A 13,292-nucleotide genomic window follows, 5' to 3' on the forward strand; every position below is an offset into this window, starting at 1 on the left:
ACGCATACGCACGCACATCGTACCTCTACGAGCACCTCTGAGATATTGAGCCGGCACAACGTCTTGATATTGACGAAGTTACTGCAGACATCTTCGTAGTTGATGTTGCTGCCCACATACACGCACCCATATGAACGCATACGCACGCACATCGTACCTCTACGAGCACCTCTGAGATACTGAGCCGTCACAACATATTGATATTGAGGAAGTCACAACAGGCGTCGACTAGTCGACGTTGATGCCTACATACACCACCCATATGAACGCACATGCACGCACATCGTACCTCTATGAGCACCTCTGAGATACTGAGCCGGCACAATATCTTGATATTGACAAAGTCACTGCAGGCGTCTTCGTACTCGACGTTGATGCCCACATATATGCACATACACTCACCCCTATGAACGCACACACAACGTACCTCTATGATCACTTCTGAGATATTGATCCGGCACAATATTTTGAGATTGACAAAGTCAACACAGGTGTGTTGGAAGTCGACGTTGATGCCCACATACACACATATACTCTCACCCCTATGAACACACGCAAACACACCCTACCTCTATAAGCACCTCTGAGATACCGAGCCGACACTACATCTTGAGATTGACAAAGTCACCGCAGACGTCTTTGTAGTCGACGTTGATGCCCACGTACACACACATACACTCACCCATATGATCCACATTTCATCTTCAGCCACTCTCTCTCTCCCCTCAAAATTGATTTATAATTTCTCATTTGAAGTGTATCTACCCTTATATATTCCTTCACCGCTATTTTTGAATTAATTAGGAATTTTTGGGTAGATTAGTGGCTAAACTTAGATATGCATTGTCTACGCTCTTGCTTGGCACACTTCTTCCAGATACGCAATTCTTATTCGCAATGTGTTGTGTGCAGGTCTATGGCGAGGAGGATTAGTCATCTAGGACACCTCTGCTGCTTTGTTGATCTATCTGTTTGTGGTGCCCTTTATGTGTCCATCTCCAGATCTCAAGAGTCTTTTCCTGCACATTTTCTCGTTCAACCCTAGATCCTCATCCCTAAAGTCAACGATTAACTTGTGATAATCATGCCGTACACTTTAGATAATTCATGTGGACAAGTCATGTAGCTGTGCTTTTGAGCTTTAGGTGATGTTTTGTAGTACAAAGTACACTAATCTACTGTTGAGCTAATTAGCCAATAAGCAAGTTAGTTTAAATTTAGATGGTTATTTAGTTTACCTTCTTTTACATTGCATACAGTTGCAAGTAGCCCAGTAGCAAAGCTGCTGGCTTTTAGTTCACTTATTTTTTTCCACGTGGTTTACAACTACCTCCTTAAAATAGTTATCTTTAGGTTAGCTTTATAATTTTTACAAATTATATTTGTTTATCTCGATCTAGATTATCCAATTCTTTCTTAAACGTCAACTTCACTCTATATGAAGAACATCCCATTTTCTTTGGCAATAATTCCTTTTAGTTATCAATTTCTAATTTTAATTCTGGATGCTTCCGCCATGCAAAAGAACTAGGTATGCAAAGTTGTATCTTATGTAATACTACAAATAACACGATTTATTTTCTCGGATTTCAAATGTATAGATGAATTGTTTTTCAACTGATCGGTTATCCATCATCTATACCAGCTACCACACACGATCCCATAGGAATGATTTCATCGCCCTAAGAAGTAGAACACGCTATCACCTACAGCCCTTTCCTCTGCCGGAACTTTTACAAAATGAAAACGGGTGACATCATCGTGTGCTCGACATTAGTTGCCCTGGTGTATATCCTAGAGTACTCCTATGGCCGATCTGTCACCCATACACGAAGGCCTTAACAATTCCAGATCTTAAGGGTGTACCAACACATTGTTTTGATGCTCCCTGTAAATTTCTCCATACCTCCTTCCACATGCTTTTAACAAGCATTTTCGCTTCAAAGATGAATCTTCTTGGATTGATCAAGCAAACACATGCTTCAGTTTAGATGGTCTTTCTAGCATTGTCATGTAGTTAGCTAGGCATGCATGTTTGAGACTTTCCAAATTTTTTCATATGATGTCTTTGTCATGTGTATCCATTAGGAAGAATTGAGTATATTGATTATCATCTGTTGTTAAAAGACAAATCTTGCCTGTTTTCCATCTGAGCATTGTTGTGGCAATTTTTGTGTGTGCCCCATTCTCTTACATGAAACAATAATATTCTAGTACTAGCCTTGATTCATTTGCTATTAAACACCATTGTAGCAACTAAATCAGCAAGTTTCAGGGGGAAAATCTCTTATGTGGGTCAACGCAAAAATTGAATTAACATAAGGCTAGTTCTTTGGCAGCTATTTAATTTGGCGGTCAAGCAAATTTGATTCTTTTTACAGAAATAACTCTTTTTGGTGTTAGATTGCCTTGGATAATGAGTTGTTTTAGGTTTTATGAGTTTAATTATTAGTCTCTCTTCTTTTATCTCTCACTGGTTAAGCAACCAGTAATATTTTAAGATGACATAAGCTCGCTTTATCGTGGCACTATAATTGGACCTAACTCCCCTATTTATTTTAGACTTGTGGTTAAGATAAATTTGATTTTTTGGTTCAATAAGTCATAAACCAAACCATGGCTTAACATCTTTTTGTTCAAATATTTAGAGCCATAGAGAACGTTTAAATGATAATTAGAGCACATTGCGTTTGTACGGCATAAGATTATATTAGGATCATGTTGTAAGCCACTATTTGCTGATTATGGCATCATTTGTGTGGGAAAAAATCATGTGTACCAATTAGAGCTCTAGAAAATGCCACGAGAAGGCAACTAAAGCTGACTTTTTGATGTCGTTGTATAGGGTACCTCTAACGCTTATAAGCATGAGAGTAGCTTCTCCATGCCGACTTCTGATACGTCCATTTTGCATCATATTTTGATGTTGATATTTATTGTATTATGGATTGTTATTACACTTCATGATGTATTATTATGCCGTTTTCTCTTATTTTGCAAGATTCACACGAAGAGGGAGAATGCCGACAACTGGATTTCTGGAACAGAAAGAAGCAAATCTGAGATACCTATTCTACACAACTCCAAATGTCCTGAAACTTTACGAATAATTATTTTGGAATATATAAAAAATATTGGGTGAATAAATACCAAGAGGGGACCCACCAGGTGGCCACAAGCCTAGGGACGCACCCTACCCCCAGGGTGCACCCCATGAGTTTGTGGGCCGCTTGGCCATCCTCCGGTGCCCATCTTCTGCTATATGAAGGGTTTTGACCTAGAAAAAAAATAAAGAGAAGACTTTCGGGATGAAGCGTCGCAGTCTCGAGGCGGAACTTGGGCAGAAGCAATCTAGGTCTTCGGCTGAGCGATTCCGCCGGGGAAACTTCTCTCCGGGAGGGGAAAATCGAAGCCATCGTCATCACCAACGATCCTCTCATCATGGGAGGACCAATCTTCATCAACATCTTCACCAGCACCATCTCTCATCTCAAACCCTAGTTCATCTCTTGTATTCAATATTTGTCTCAAAACCTTAGATTGGTAACTGTGGGTTGCCAGTAGAGTTGATTACTCCTTGTAGTTGATGCTAGTTGGTTTATTTGGTGAAAGATCATTTGTCCATATCCTTAATGATATTTAATACCCCTCTGATCATGAACATGAACATGCTTTGTGAGTAGTTACTTTTGTTCCCGTGGACATGGGAAAAGTCTTGTTACAAGTAATCATGTGATTTCGGTATCCGTTTGATATTTTGATGAGATGTATGTTGTCTTTCCTCTAGTGATGTTATGTGAACATCGAGTACATGACACTTCACCATGGTTTGGGCCTAGGGGAAGGAATTGGGAAGTAGCAAGTAGATGATGGGTTGCTAGAGTGATAGAAGCTTACACCATAGTTTATGTGTTGCTTCATAAGGGGCTGATTTGAATCCACATGTTTAATGCTATGGTTAGATTTATCTTAATTCTTCTTTCGTAGTTGCGGATGCTTGTGAGAGGGGTTAATCATAAGTGGGAGGCTTGTCCAAGTAAGGACAACACCCAAGCACCGGTCTACCAACATATAAAATTATCAAAGTAACGAACGTGAATCATATGAGCATGATGAAAACTAACTTTATGATAATTCCCATGTGTCCTCGGGAGCGTTGTTCTTTATATAAGAGTTCGTCCAGGCTTGTCCTTTGCTATAAAATGGATTGAGCCACCTTGCTTCACTTTTGTTACACTTGTTACTTGTTACCCGTTACGAATTACCTTGCTACCAAACTATCCTTTACCGATAATTTCAGTGCTTGCAGAGAACACCTTGCTGAAAATCGCTTGTCATTTTCTTCTGCTCCTCGTTGGGTTCGACACTCTTACTTATCGAAAGGACTACGATTGATCCCCTATACTTGTGGGTCATCAGCTTCCTACTTGAGAGTAGTTATTTGAAGATTTTAGAGTAAATGAAAAAAAATGTACTATCACAACTGGAGAGTCAAACCACCTGTGTTACTAAATGGTCTCACTGTTTTAGCATGTCAATCTTTCATTTCACATTTGCTTATGATAGCTTAGCCTGTAACAAAACTATTGGACTTCACTGGATCTTCTTTTTTCATTAGCACATTTGTATCATCTAGCCAATGCAATGTATCCCATAATGTTCAACCAAATATACTTCTCCACTCATCCAACATGTGTACTCTGTTGTTCTTATAGTTTTTAAGCAGTAACAACAATTGTACAAATCAAGAGAAATTGCACAGGCGTGGCGTTTCGCCGTGGCTTCGCCCGCTAGTTAATGCTAAGTGAGCTCTGATTTGAGAATGGTTGGCTTTCCTGTCCATTAAATATTCAGAGTTGCCTGATGACCTTTTTGCTATGATGGGCAATTCATTTGATCAAACATAGTTCAACCACAAGTGACCGCCACTTCTAATAAATCCCTAACCATGTATTTTTTAGAAAAGAAAAATTCCTAAAAAATTTACATCTTTTTTCAAAGAACAAAATCCCTAACTTTTGCCGTGTGCCCATTACAAATTCCTAAAAGTTGCCATGTTCTTTAGAGAACCAATTTTTAAAATCTGTCATGTGCAATTTCATTACAGGGTGCAAGGCAGTTAAATAATTTTTAGACCATGGCAATTTTATTATTTAGGCCATGTTGTTTTATTGTATATAGAATGTCACTTTCATTATGTAGACCATGGTAGCTTTATTGATTAGACCATGGCAATTATATTATTTATACCATGGTGTTTTTATTGTAGACATCATGGGACTTTTCATTAATTGGACCATGTTTAGACTATGGTTTTTTATTATAGGTAGCATGGCAATATTCTTTTTAAGATCATGGTAGTTTTATGTAGATACCATGACATTTTTATGGCAAATTTACTATTAGACCATGGTAGTTTTATGATAGGTAGCATGAAACTTTTATTGTTTAGACCATGGCAATTTTTATTGTTACTCCATGGCATTTCTATTAATTAGAATTTGGTAGTTTTGTTGAAGGTAGTGTGACAATTTTTTATATCTTTTTCAGAGTTTATTTTTTATCATGTTAATTTTGTTACATGTGACAATTCCGATTGAAACTCCGTCATATGAAAATTCTAGATGTGACAAATCACATGACAAATTCAAAACATAGAAAGTTCAGATTTTTTTTTCAAATTATATGGCAAGTAGTGAACCATGGCAATATGAACACTGTTTTTTTTTGGAATTTCAAAATTGTCATGTGATCTTTACATACATTTTCAAAATTTGTCATGTTTATAGTAAACAATTTTTCCTTAAACTTTGCCATGTGAATCATTTTTTACTTTTTTTTGGAAACTCCCTGCCTTTGATTTTAACAGGAATTTGATTGTTTTTCCTTCATGTTTGCCTATCATTAGTACAAATATTTTTCTAAAATTTTGCCATGCGGCCTTTTTATTTTTTTAATTGTTTGTGCTCAAAGAGAATGATGATTGGGCCTAGAGGCCTGGAAAAAGGCTTGTCCTGCAAAACGTTCGCTGGGGAGATGTTTTCTGCAGCGAACCAAAACGTTCGCTGAGGGTTGCTTCTTTTCTGTAGCAAACCAAAACGTTCGCTGAGGGTTTTGCTTTTGCCAGTGATCGAATCGGTTCACATTGTCCTTCCCTGTGGGGAGCAACAACCAGATATTCAAGTCCTTCAAAAAAGGTTGAAACACTTGGCCGAGTTAATGACTTGCCCAATGGACAAAGCATAAGTGTTTTCCTGTTTGCCTACCATGTTAAAGTCACCGACAACTAACCATGGTCCCACGTGGAGATGACAGCCATCTCTCATAGTCCCTTTGGTCCTTTTTAGTCTGTATATAAGTTTTGTCCGAAATCAAGTCATCTCTATTTTGACCAAACTTATAAAAAATATTGTTAGATTCATTATGAAATGTATTTTCATAGTATATATATTTAGTATCGCAGATGTTGATATTTTTTAATATATATTTGATCAAACTTTACAAAGTTTGCCTTGACACAAATCTACTATGCGAAGTAAAAAAGGCCGGAGTGAGTATCTCTTGCAGAAAAATGATCTTATCCTTATCCACTTGGGGCGGTGATCCACGGTCAAGGCCCATCCTCTTGCACTCGCAGTTGCTCAAGTTGGTGCGTCGTGAGGCGGACCGGTTACACGCACGCTGTAGCCCAAGTTGCTTGTTCCGGTGGTCCCTGCAAATCCCCAATGTCACAACGTATCAATCAAATTAGATAAGAGGGAAGCATAGTCTTTAGCCTGGTAAATGTAGGGCACCACTTCAAATCCCTGTCGAAAGTGCAAAAGAGCCAGATCATATTAGGAACCTGTTGACCTTGGAAGTACAAAGTGCAATGTGCCCTGTGTGTGAAGTATGTCACGAGTGACGTAATCGTGACTTGTGATGACGGATGTGGTTGCTGCACCAGAAATGATGAAGCAAAAAACTATGATACAGCAGTTAAGAACAACATTCAAAAAAACATGTTCGGAATTAAGAAAGAAGCAGTTGCGAGCAAACCCGGTCCTAGTCAGCGAACAAACCCTTCGAGAAATACTCGTGCTGTTGCCACGGTCATGTCCATGCTGAGGACCGGCGTCTGGACAACGGCCGGCTGCAATATTGCAAACACGCAAAGCCGCAGAAATCTTTAAAGAAAGGGAGAGGAACCAAACCCGGCCTATGCTCCTTCTCCTTGTGACCTGGAGCCGCTTAATTTGAACTGTCCCTTGTCAACTAGCCGGGGTAGCTAGCTAGCTCGATGTTGACATCGCCAACGTACTTCCATGCCGTATTGTGATGGTCCACGGCACGTAGCGCAGACCGCGTCCATGTGAAAGTGGAACGGTAGCGAGGCCAGAAAAGGTCAGCCGGCCACCAACCAAGCCCGGGCCGCGTCTGACCACGTACTGGTCGCTGGTTCAAACGCACATGACAATTCAACAGCAAATCTCAATATCCAAATGCCATCCCACGAACCTACCGCGCGCCCCGCAACCGGCCTCGCTTAGGCGCTTGCTTCTATTTAAAGGGCATGGCAGCAGACACCACAGCAACCCAAACCCCGCTAAGCATCAGCATTCAGCAGCACCAGCCTTCTACCTCCTCTGCTTTGCATTCCGCCTTCCAGTTCCAATTCCAACCGCAATCAATGGCTGCCATGAAGATCGCCCTCCTTGCCGTGGCCGCGATGGCCGTCTTGCTAGGCACCGCGTCAGCGGTAACCTACAACGTCGGCGATCAGGGCGGTTGGACCCTCAGCACCGACTACAGCAGCTGGGTGTCCGGCAAGAAGTTCAACGTGGGTGATGAGATCGTCTTCAAGTACTCGACCCCAACGCACGACGTGGTCGAGGTCAGCAAGGCCGGCTACGACTCCTGCAGCATCGACGGCGCCATCAACACCTTGGCCTCCGGCAACGACGTCATCACCCTCAACGCCACCGGCACCCGGTACTTCATCTGTGGCGTCCCTAACCATTGCAGCCCCACCGCCGCCGCCAGCATGAAGGTCGTGATCAACGTCGCCTCGGGCTCCTCCTCGCCGTCGTCACCCATGCCAGCTGCAGGTCCTGGCGCGAGCAACTCTCCCCCGGCGCCGCCCTCCAACGCCGCTACCTCCGTCGGTGCCACAGCAGGATTTGGCCTCGTCGCCCTACTGGCGGCCGGTCTCATGGCTTGAACGCATATATTGATCAGCTGCCGCGCGCACATACGAGCTTTTATATTGTTAACTACTATACTGTAGTTATTATCACGGGTGAATACATGTATTCTTTTTTAGAGCGAGAATGTGATAGTTACTTGTATCTATCACGTCTATATGTAATCTGCAGGCCTTCATGTCTTTTTATATAATGATTCTAGACTATTATTTTATAAGGGTGCGTCAGTGCATGCGCAGCAGTACCAATAGTCTTCTAACTAAAAAGAAAGAATCAATAGTCCTCTCAATTTTATCCAACCATCGACCCAAAATAATAGGTACACCTTTAGAAGCGAGAACTCAAGTGCCAATCTGCACACGAGCACAAATGCTCTGGTTAATTATTGAGAAAAGTCCATTTTTGGTCCCTCAATTCTTCGGTCCGCTCATTTTTGATTCTTCAACTCTAAAACCGGACAGATTGAACCAGCCATTTTTCGTCCCTGCGAGGTTTCGCTGCCGAGTCAACTCGGTTTTGACCACGACGTGAACAGTGCTCTGTTGAACAGTAAATTCAAAAAAATATAGCAAAACAAAATTAAAAAAATCTGAAATTTTATGACATCGAAGATACTCAGATGCGCAAGGTGTGTGCCAATTTTTGTCATGTTTGGAAGTTCGAGAAGCTCGCCGCAAAAAAGCCAAAAGTAAATCTACTCTATGATGAACAGTAAATTAAAAAAATAGCAAAAAAATCTGAATTTTTTTGGCATCAAAGATGCTCAGGTGCGCAAGGTGTGTGCAAAATTTCGTGCTAAAATGACATCCGAGGAGCTCGTGGAAAAAAATAAAATAGCGTACGCGTGCATGCCGCTTTGGGTGGTTTCCAAACCCTCGGATGTCATTTTAGCACGGAAATTTGCATGCACCTTGCCTACCTGAGCATCTTCGATGGAAAAAAAATCAGATTTTTTTGTTATTTTTTTGAATTTACTGTTCAACATAGAGTAAATTTACTTTTGTTTTTTGCCGCGAGCTTCTCGAACGTCCAAACATGACGAAAATTGGCACGCACCTTGTGCATCTGAGTATCTTCGATGTCATAAAATTTCAGATTTTTTGACTTTTTTGCTATTTTTTCGAATTTACTGTTGATCGCAAAACTATTCACGTCATGGTCAAAACCGGGTTGACTCGGCAACGAAACCACGCAGGGAAGTAAAGTGGCTGGTTTTGAGAGTTCGTGGTGCAATCTGTCCGGTTTTAGAGTTAAGGGACCAAAAGTGAGCAGACGGAAGAATTGAGGGACCAAAAGTGGACTTTTCTCTTAATTATCTGACATGATTGTTCTCTCCAAGATTCAGACTGTTTTCCGTCTTGCAGGATGTACTGTAAGGGCACGTCCAACACGGTCCCCTAAATCAAACTCACCCGTCCATGAATTCATCCAGATGCGCCGGTGGACACGAATACAGGAGAAGGCCATCCAACGCCGTGTCCCGAAACATCCGTCCACATTTCAAACATGAATTGGATAAACCAAACAAATTTCACATACCCTCCCACGTTGGTCCCGTGGGCGACGGGCAGGGCGCTCCCGCCGCCGCCAACACCCTCCTTCTCCCTCCCTCATCCCTCGCCGCCGCCAAAGGACGCGGTCGGGCAAAGCCTGGCCGGTGTCGGCAGTGACGGGGCGTTTTGCCTTTTGCGCATGGCCTCCGCCACGGGGAGGCACCGCTAGGACGGGACACCGCGATGGCGAGGGTTGCGATGGTGCGGCGGCGGATCCCCACGGTGGCGGTGCTCGGGACCGGCGGTGCACGGCGGGCTTCGAGGTGGCGGATCGTGCAGGCGAGGGGGTGGCGGCAGATCCTGATTTGGCGTCCGTCTTCAGCCAGCTGCGCGGGATGTGGGCAGCGCGGGCCAGTGTTCTCCACCGTGGTAGCGATAGCATCGGCGTGGTGGAGGCAACGGTGTGGTGGCGGTCCTAGTGCTCTTATCGCATCACGACAATGATTTGCATGATCTGTCCTCTTCGATCTGGCTGTCGACGTGTTCCGGAACTGCTGCCGGAGATCTAGCCCAAGGATATCTAAATCGGATAGAATCCAGTTGTGCGCGTGCATATCAGCCTACAGGGCTCCATGAGGGCACGATACGAATCTCTATTGCTTGTTGACACCATGGGACATGTCGGTATCTCGAATTCCATGGCGTAGACAGCGATGTGGATGGTCATGGTAATTGAGATGGAGGATCAGTAAGGCGGAGGGGGCCTTGGATGCGGGAGTCAGCCAGGTGTTTGATAACTCTTAGAATCAGCAGTGACAAGTGGAGGCGGCAGGCAACACTGAAGGATTTTATTTTTGGTGGTGCTCCTCGGGTGACGGATGACCTTCAGGGTGAAAACATAAGTTCTAACCTTCATTAGTTATGCCTAGCAATTGCATTGCTAATTGTATAGTTTTGAGAGCTCGGACTTCCTCCAGGTGAAAACCTAAGATCTTGGATCGGGCGACGACGGTGCTTGTGCACTGTTTTCTTTTTGAAGGCGTCAATTTTCGAGACCTTTTATGTTTTCCAGGTATTGTCTTTGGTGGTGGTTTATGTTCTAGTGCTAAGAGGAGTTGATCATCGTCGCGAGGCCTTTGAATTTTTTCCTTTCTTTTTTCTTTTCGGACCGTGTGCATCCTGGGTGTCTTTATGACATCTTGTTGATGCAGAGGCTGGGTGTAATTGGTATCTTCGCGATATTAATATATTTCCTTTTTTGACAAAAACCAAATTTAATGCAAACCGGATGATTTACATTTAAACCGGACTGAATTCATAAAAAGTTTGAAATTTTCACTAAACGAAAGCGGACATGCATTTGTTTAACATACCAAAAGCTATCCTAGTCTAAATTTTCACCAGCCATGGGCACGGCCGCGTTGCACATCATGATCTTTGCCGGACCTAGATGGTTCCGTCTCCCATGTCTTACTCTTCCCCCTCCGCGGTCCGCAGCCCGGCCATGGACATCTCCGATCGTGGTGACGTGGATGCACCAGGCTCTTGGCCAGTGTGGACCGGTGCGAAGGACGCGAAGCTGTTGACGTTGGAAACGTTCCCGCCTGCGATCGCCTACGTCGTCTCTGCGTCCACCTTCGCCTTGATCTCATCGAATAGGGTGTCGCACTCCACTGCCGTCACGCATGGTCGCCACCACTCACAGCAGATGTCGCGGGCGATGTGCATGGACTCATACCGTGCCCGCCGCTCATCCATGAAGGTCGGGTTCTCCGCGACCATGGTTGCGACGGCATCCTCATTCGCCTGCATGCTGGTGATCTGTCCCTCTGCGTGTCGGTGCTGCACGAGGAGCTATAGGTTGTACCGCTGCTCCTCTTGCAGCACATGGAGATCGGCGGCGCAAACGGCTGTGGTTGTTCCTCCTCTGCCTTGAGTGATGGAGTCAAATCCAACAGATCTCACGTACAGGGTCCCGAGCCGGTAGCCTTGGCATGATGGTAACAGGGGACACAAGATTTACCCAGGTTTGGGCTCTCCTGAAAAGATAATACCCTACGTCCTACTTTGATTCTAATGATTTGAAGGGAGTGAAGGAAATACGCCCTAGAGGCAATAATAAATTTGTTATTTATATTTTCTTATATCATGATAAATGTTTATTATTCATGCTAGAATTGTATTAACCGAAAACTTGATACATGTGTGGATACATAGACAAAACACAGTGTCCCTAGTAAGCCTCTACTAGACTAGCTCGTTAATCAAAGATGGTTAAGTTTCCTAACCATAGACATGTGTTATCATTTGATGAACGGGATCACATCATTAGGAGAATGATGTGATGGACAAGACCCATCTGTTAGCTTAGCATAATGATCGTTAAGTTTTATTGCTATTGCTTTCTTCATGACTTATACATATTCCTTTGACTATGAGATTATCCAACTCCCAGATACCGAAGGAATACCTTGTGTGCTATTAAACGTCACAACGTAACTGGGTGATTATTAAGATGCTCTACAGGTATCTCCGAAGGTGTTTGTTGGGTTGGCATAGATCGAGATTAGGATTTGTCACTCTGAGTATCGGAGAGGTATCTCTGGGACCTCTCGGTAATGCACATCATGATAAGCCTTGCAAGCAATGTGACTAATGAGTTAGTTGCGGGATGATGCATTACGGAACGAGTAAAGAGACTTGCCGGTAACGAGATTGAACTAGGTATGAAGATACCGACGATCGTATCTCAGGCAAGTAACATACCGATGACAAAGGGAATTACGTATGTTGTCATTACGGTTTGACCGATAAAGATCTTCATAGAATATGTAGGAACCAATATGAGCATCCAGGTTCCTCTGTTGGTTATTGACCGGAGATGTGTCTCGGTCATGTCTACATAGTTCTGTAACCCATAGGGTCCGCACGCTTAACGTTCGATGATGATTTGTATTATGAGTTATGTGATTTGGTGACCGAATGTTGTTTGGAGTCCTGGATGAGATCACGGACATGATGAGGAGTCTCGAAATGGTCGAGAGGTAAAGATTGATATATTGGACGATAGTATTCGGACACCGTAAGTGTTTCGGAATGTATCGGGTACATATCGGAGTACCGGGGGGGGGGGGGGGGGTTACCGGAACCCCCTGGGGAAAGATATGGGCCATAGGAGGGAGGCAAGACAGCCCACAAGAGGTGCCCCCCAGGGAGGATTCCTAATTGGACAAGGGGAGGGGGCGGCGCCCCCTTTCCTTCTCCTCCTCTCTCTCCTTCCCCCTTTCCCCTTTCGGTAAAAGGAAAGGGGGGCCGAATCCTACTAGGAGCCCAAGTGGGACTCCTCCCACTTGGGGCGTGCCTAGGGCCAGCCTCCTCCCCTCTCCCTCCTTTATATACGGAGGTGGGGCGCCTCTAATACACATCAATTGTTCCAATCCGTGTGCGGTGCCCCCTCCATAGTTTACGCCTCCGGTCATATTCACGTAGTGCTTACGTGAAGCCCTGCGCGGATCACTTCACCATCACCGTCACCACACCGTCGTGCTGACGGAACTCTCCCTCGACACTTTGCTAGATCAAGAGTTCGAGGGACGTCATCAAGCTGAACGTGTGT

At 43.7% G+C, this 13,292-nt stretch overlaps 1 protein-coding gene across 1 annotated transcript; it reads left to right on the forward strand.

Annotated features, from left to right (window-relative positions):
* Positions 1-7,516: 7,516 nt before the first annotated feature.
* Positions 7,517-8,397, forward strand: LOC123098459 (blue copper protein 1a). Its single transcript, XM_044520446.1, has one exon. It carries the CDS (start codon positions 7,553-7,555, stop codon positions 8,198-8,200), a length of 648 nt encoding a protein of 215 aa, XP_044376381.1. The 5' UTR covers positions 7,517-7,552; the 3' UTR covers positions 8,201-8,397.
* Positions 8,398-13,292: the final 4,895 nt, after the last annotated feature.

This window comes from Triticum aestivum, chromosome 4D (genome assembly GCF_018294505.1).
Source record: "Triticum aestivum cultivar Chinese Spring chromosome 4D, IWGSC CS RefSeq v2.1, whole genome shotgun sequence".
Classification (NCBI taxonomy): Eukaryota; Viridiplantae; Streptophyta; class Magnoliopsida; order Poales; family Poaceae; genus Triticum; species Triticum aestivum.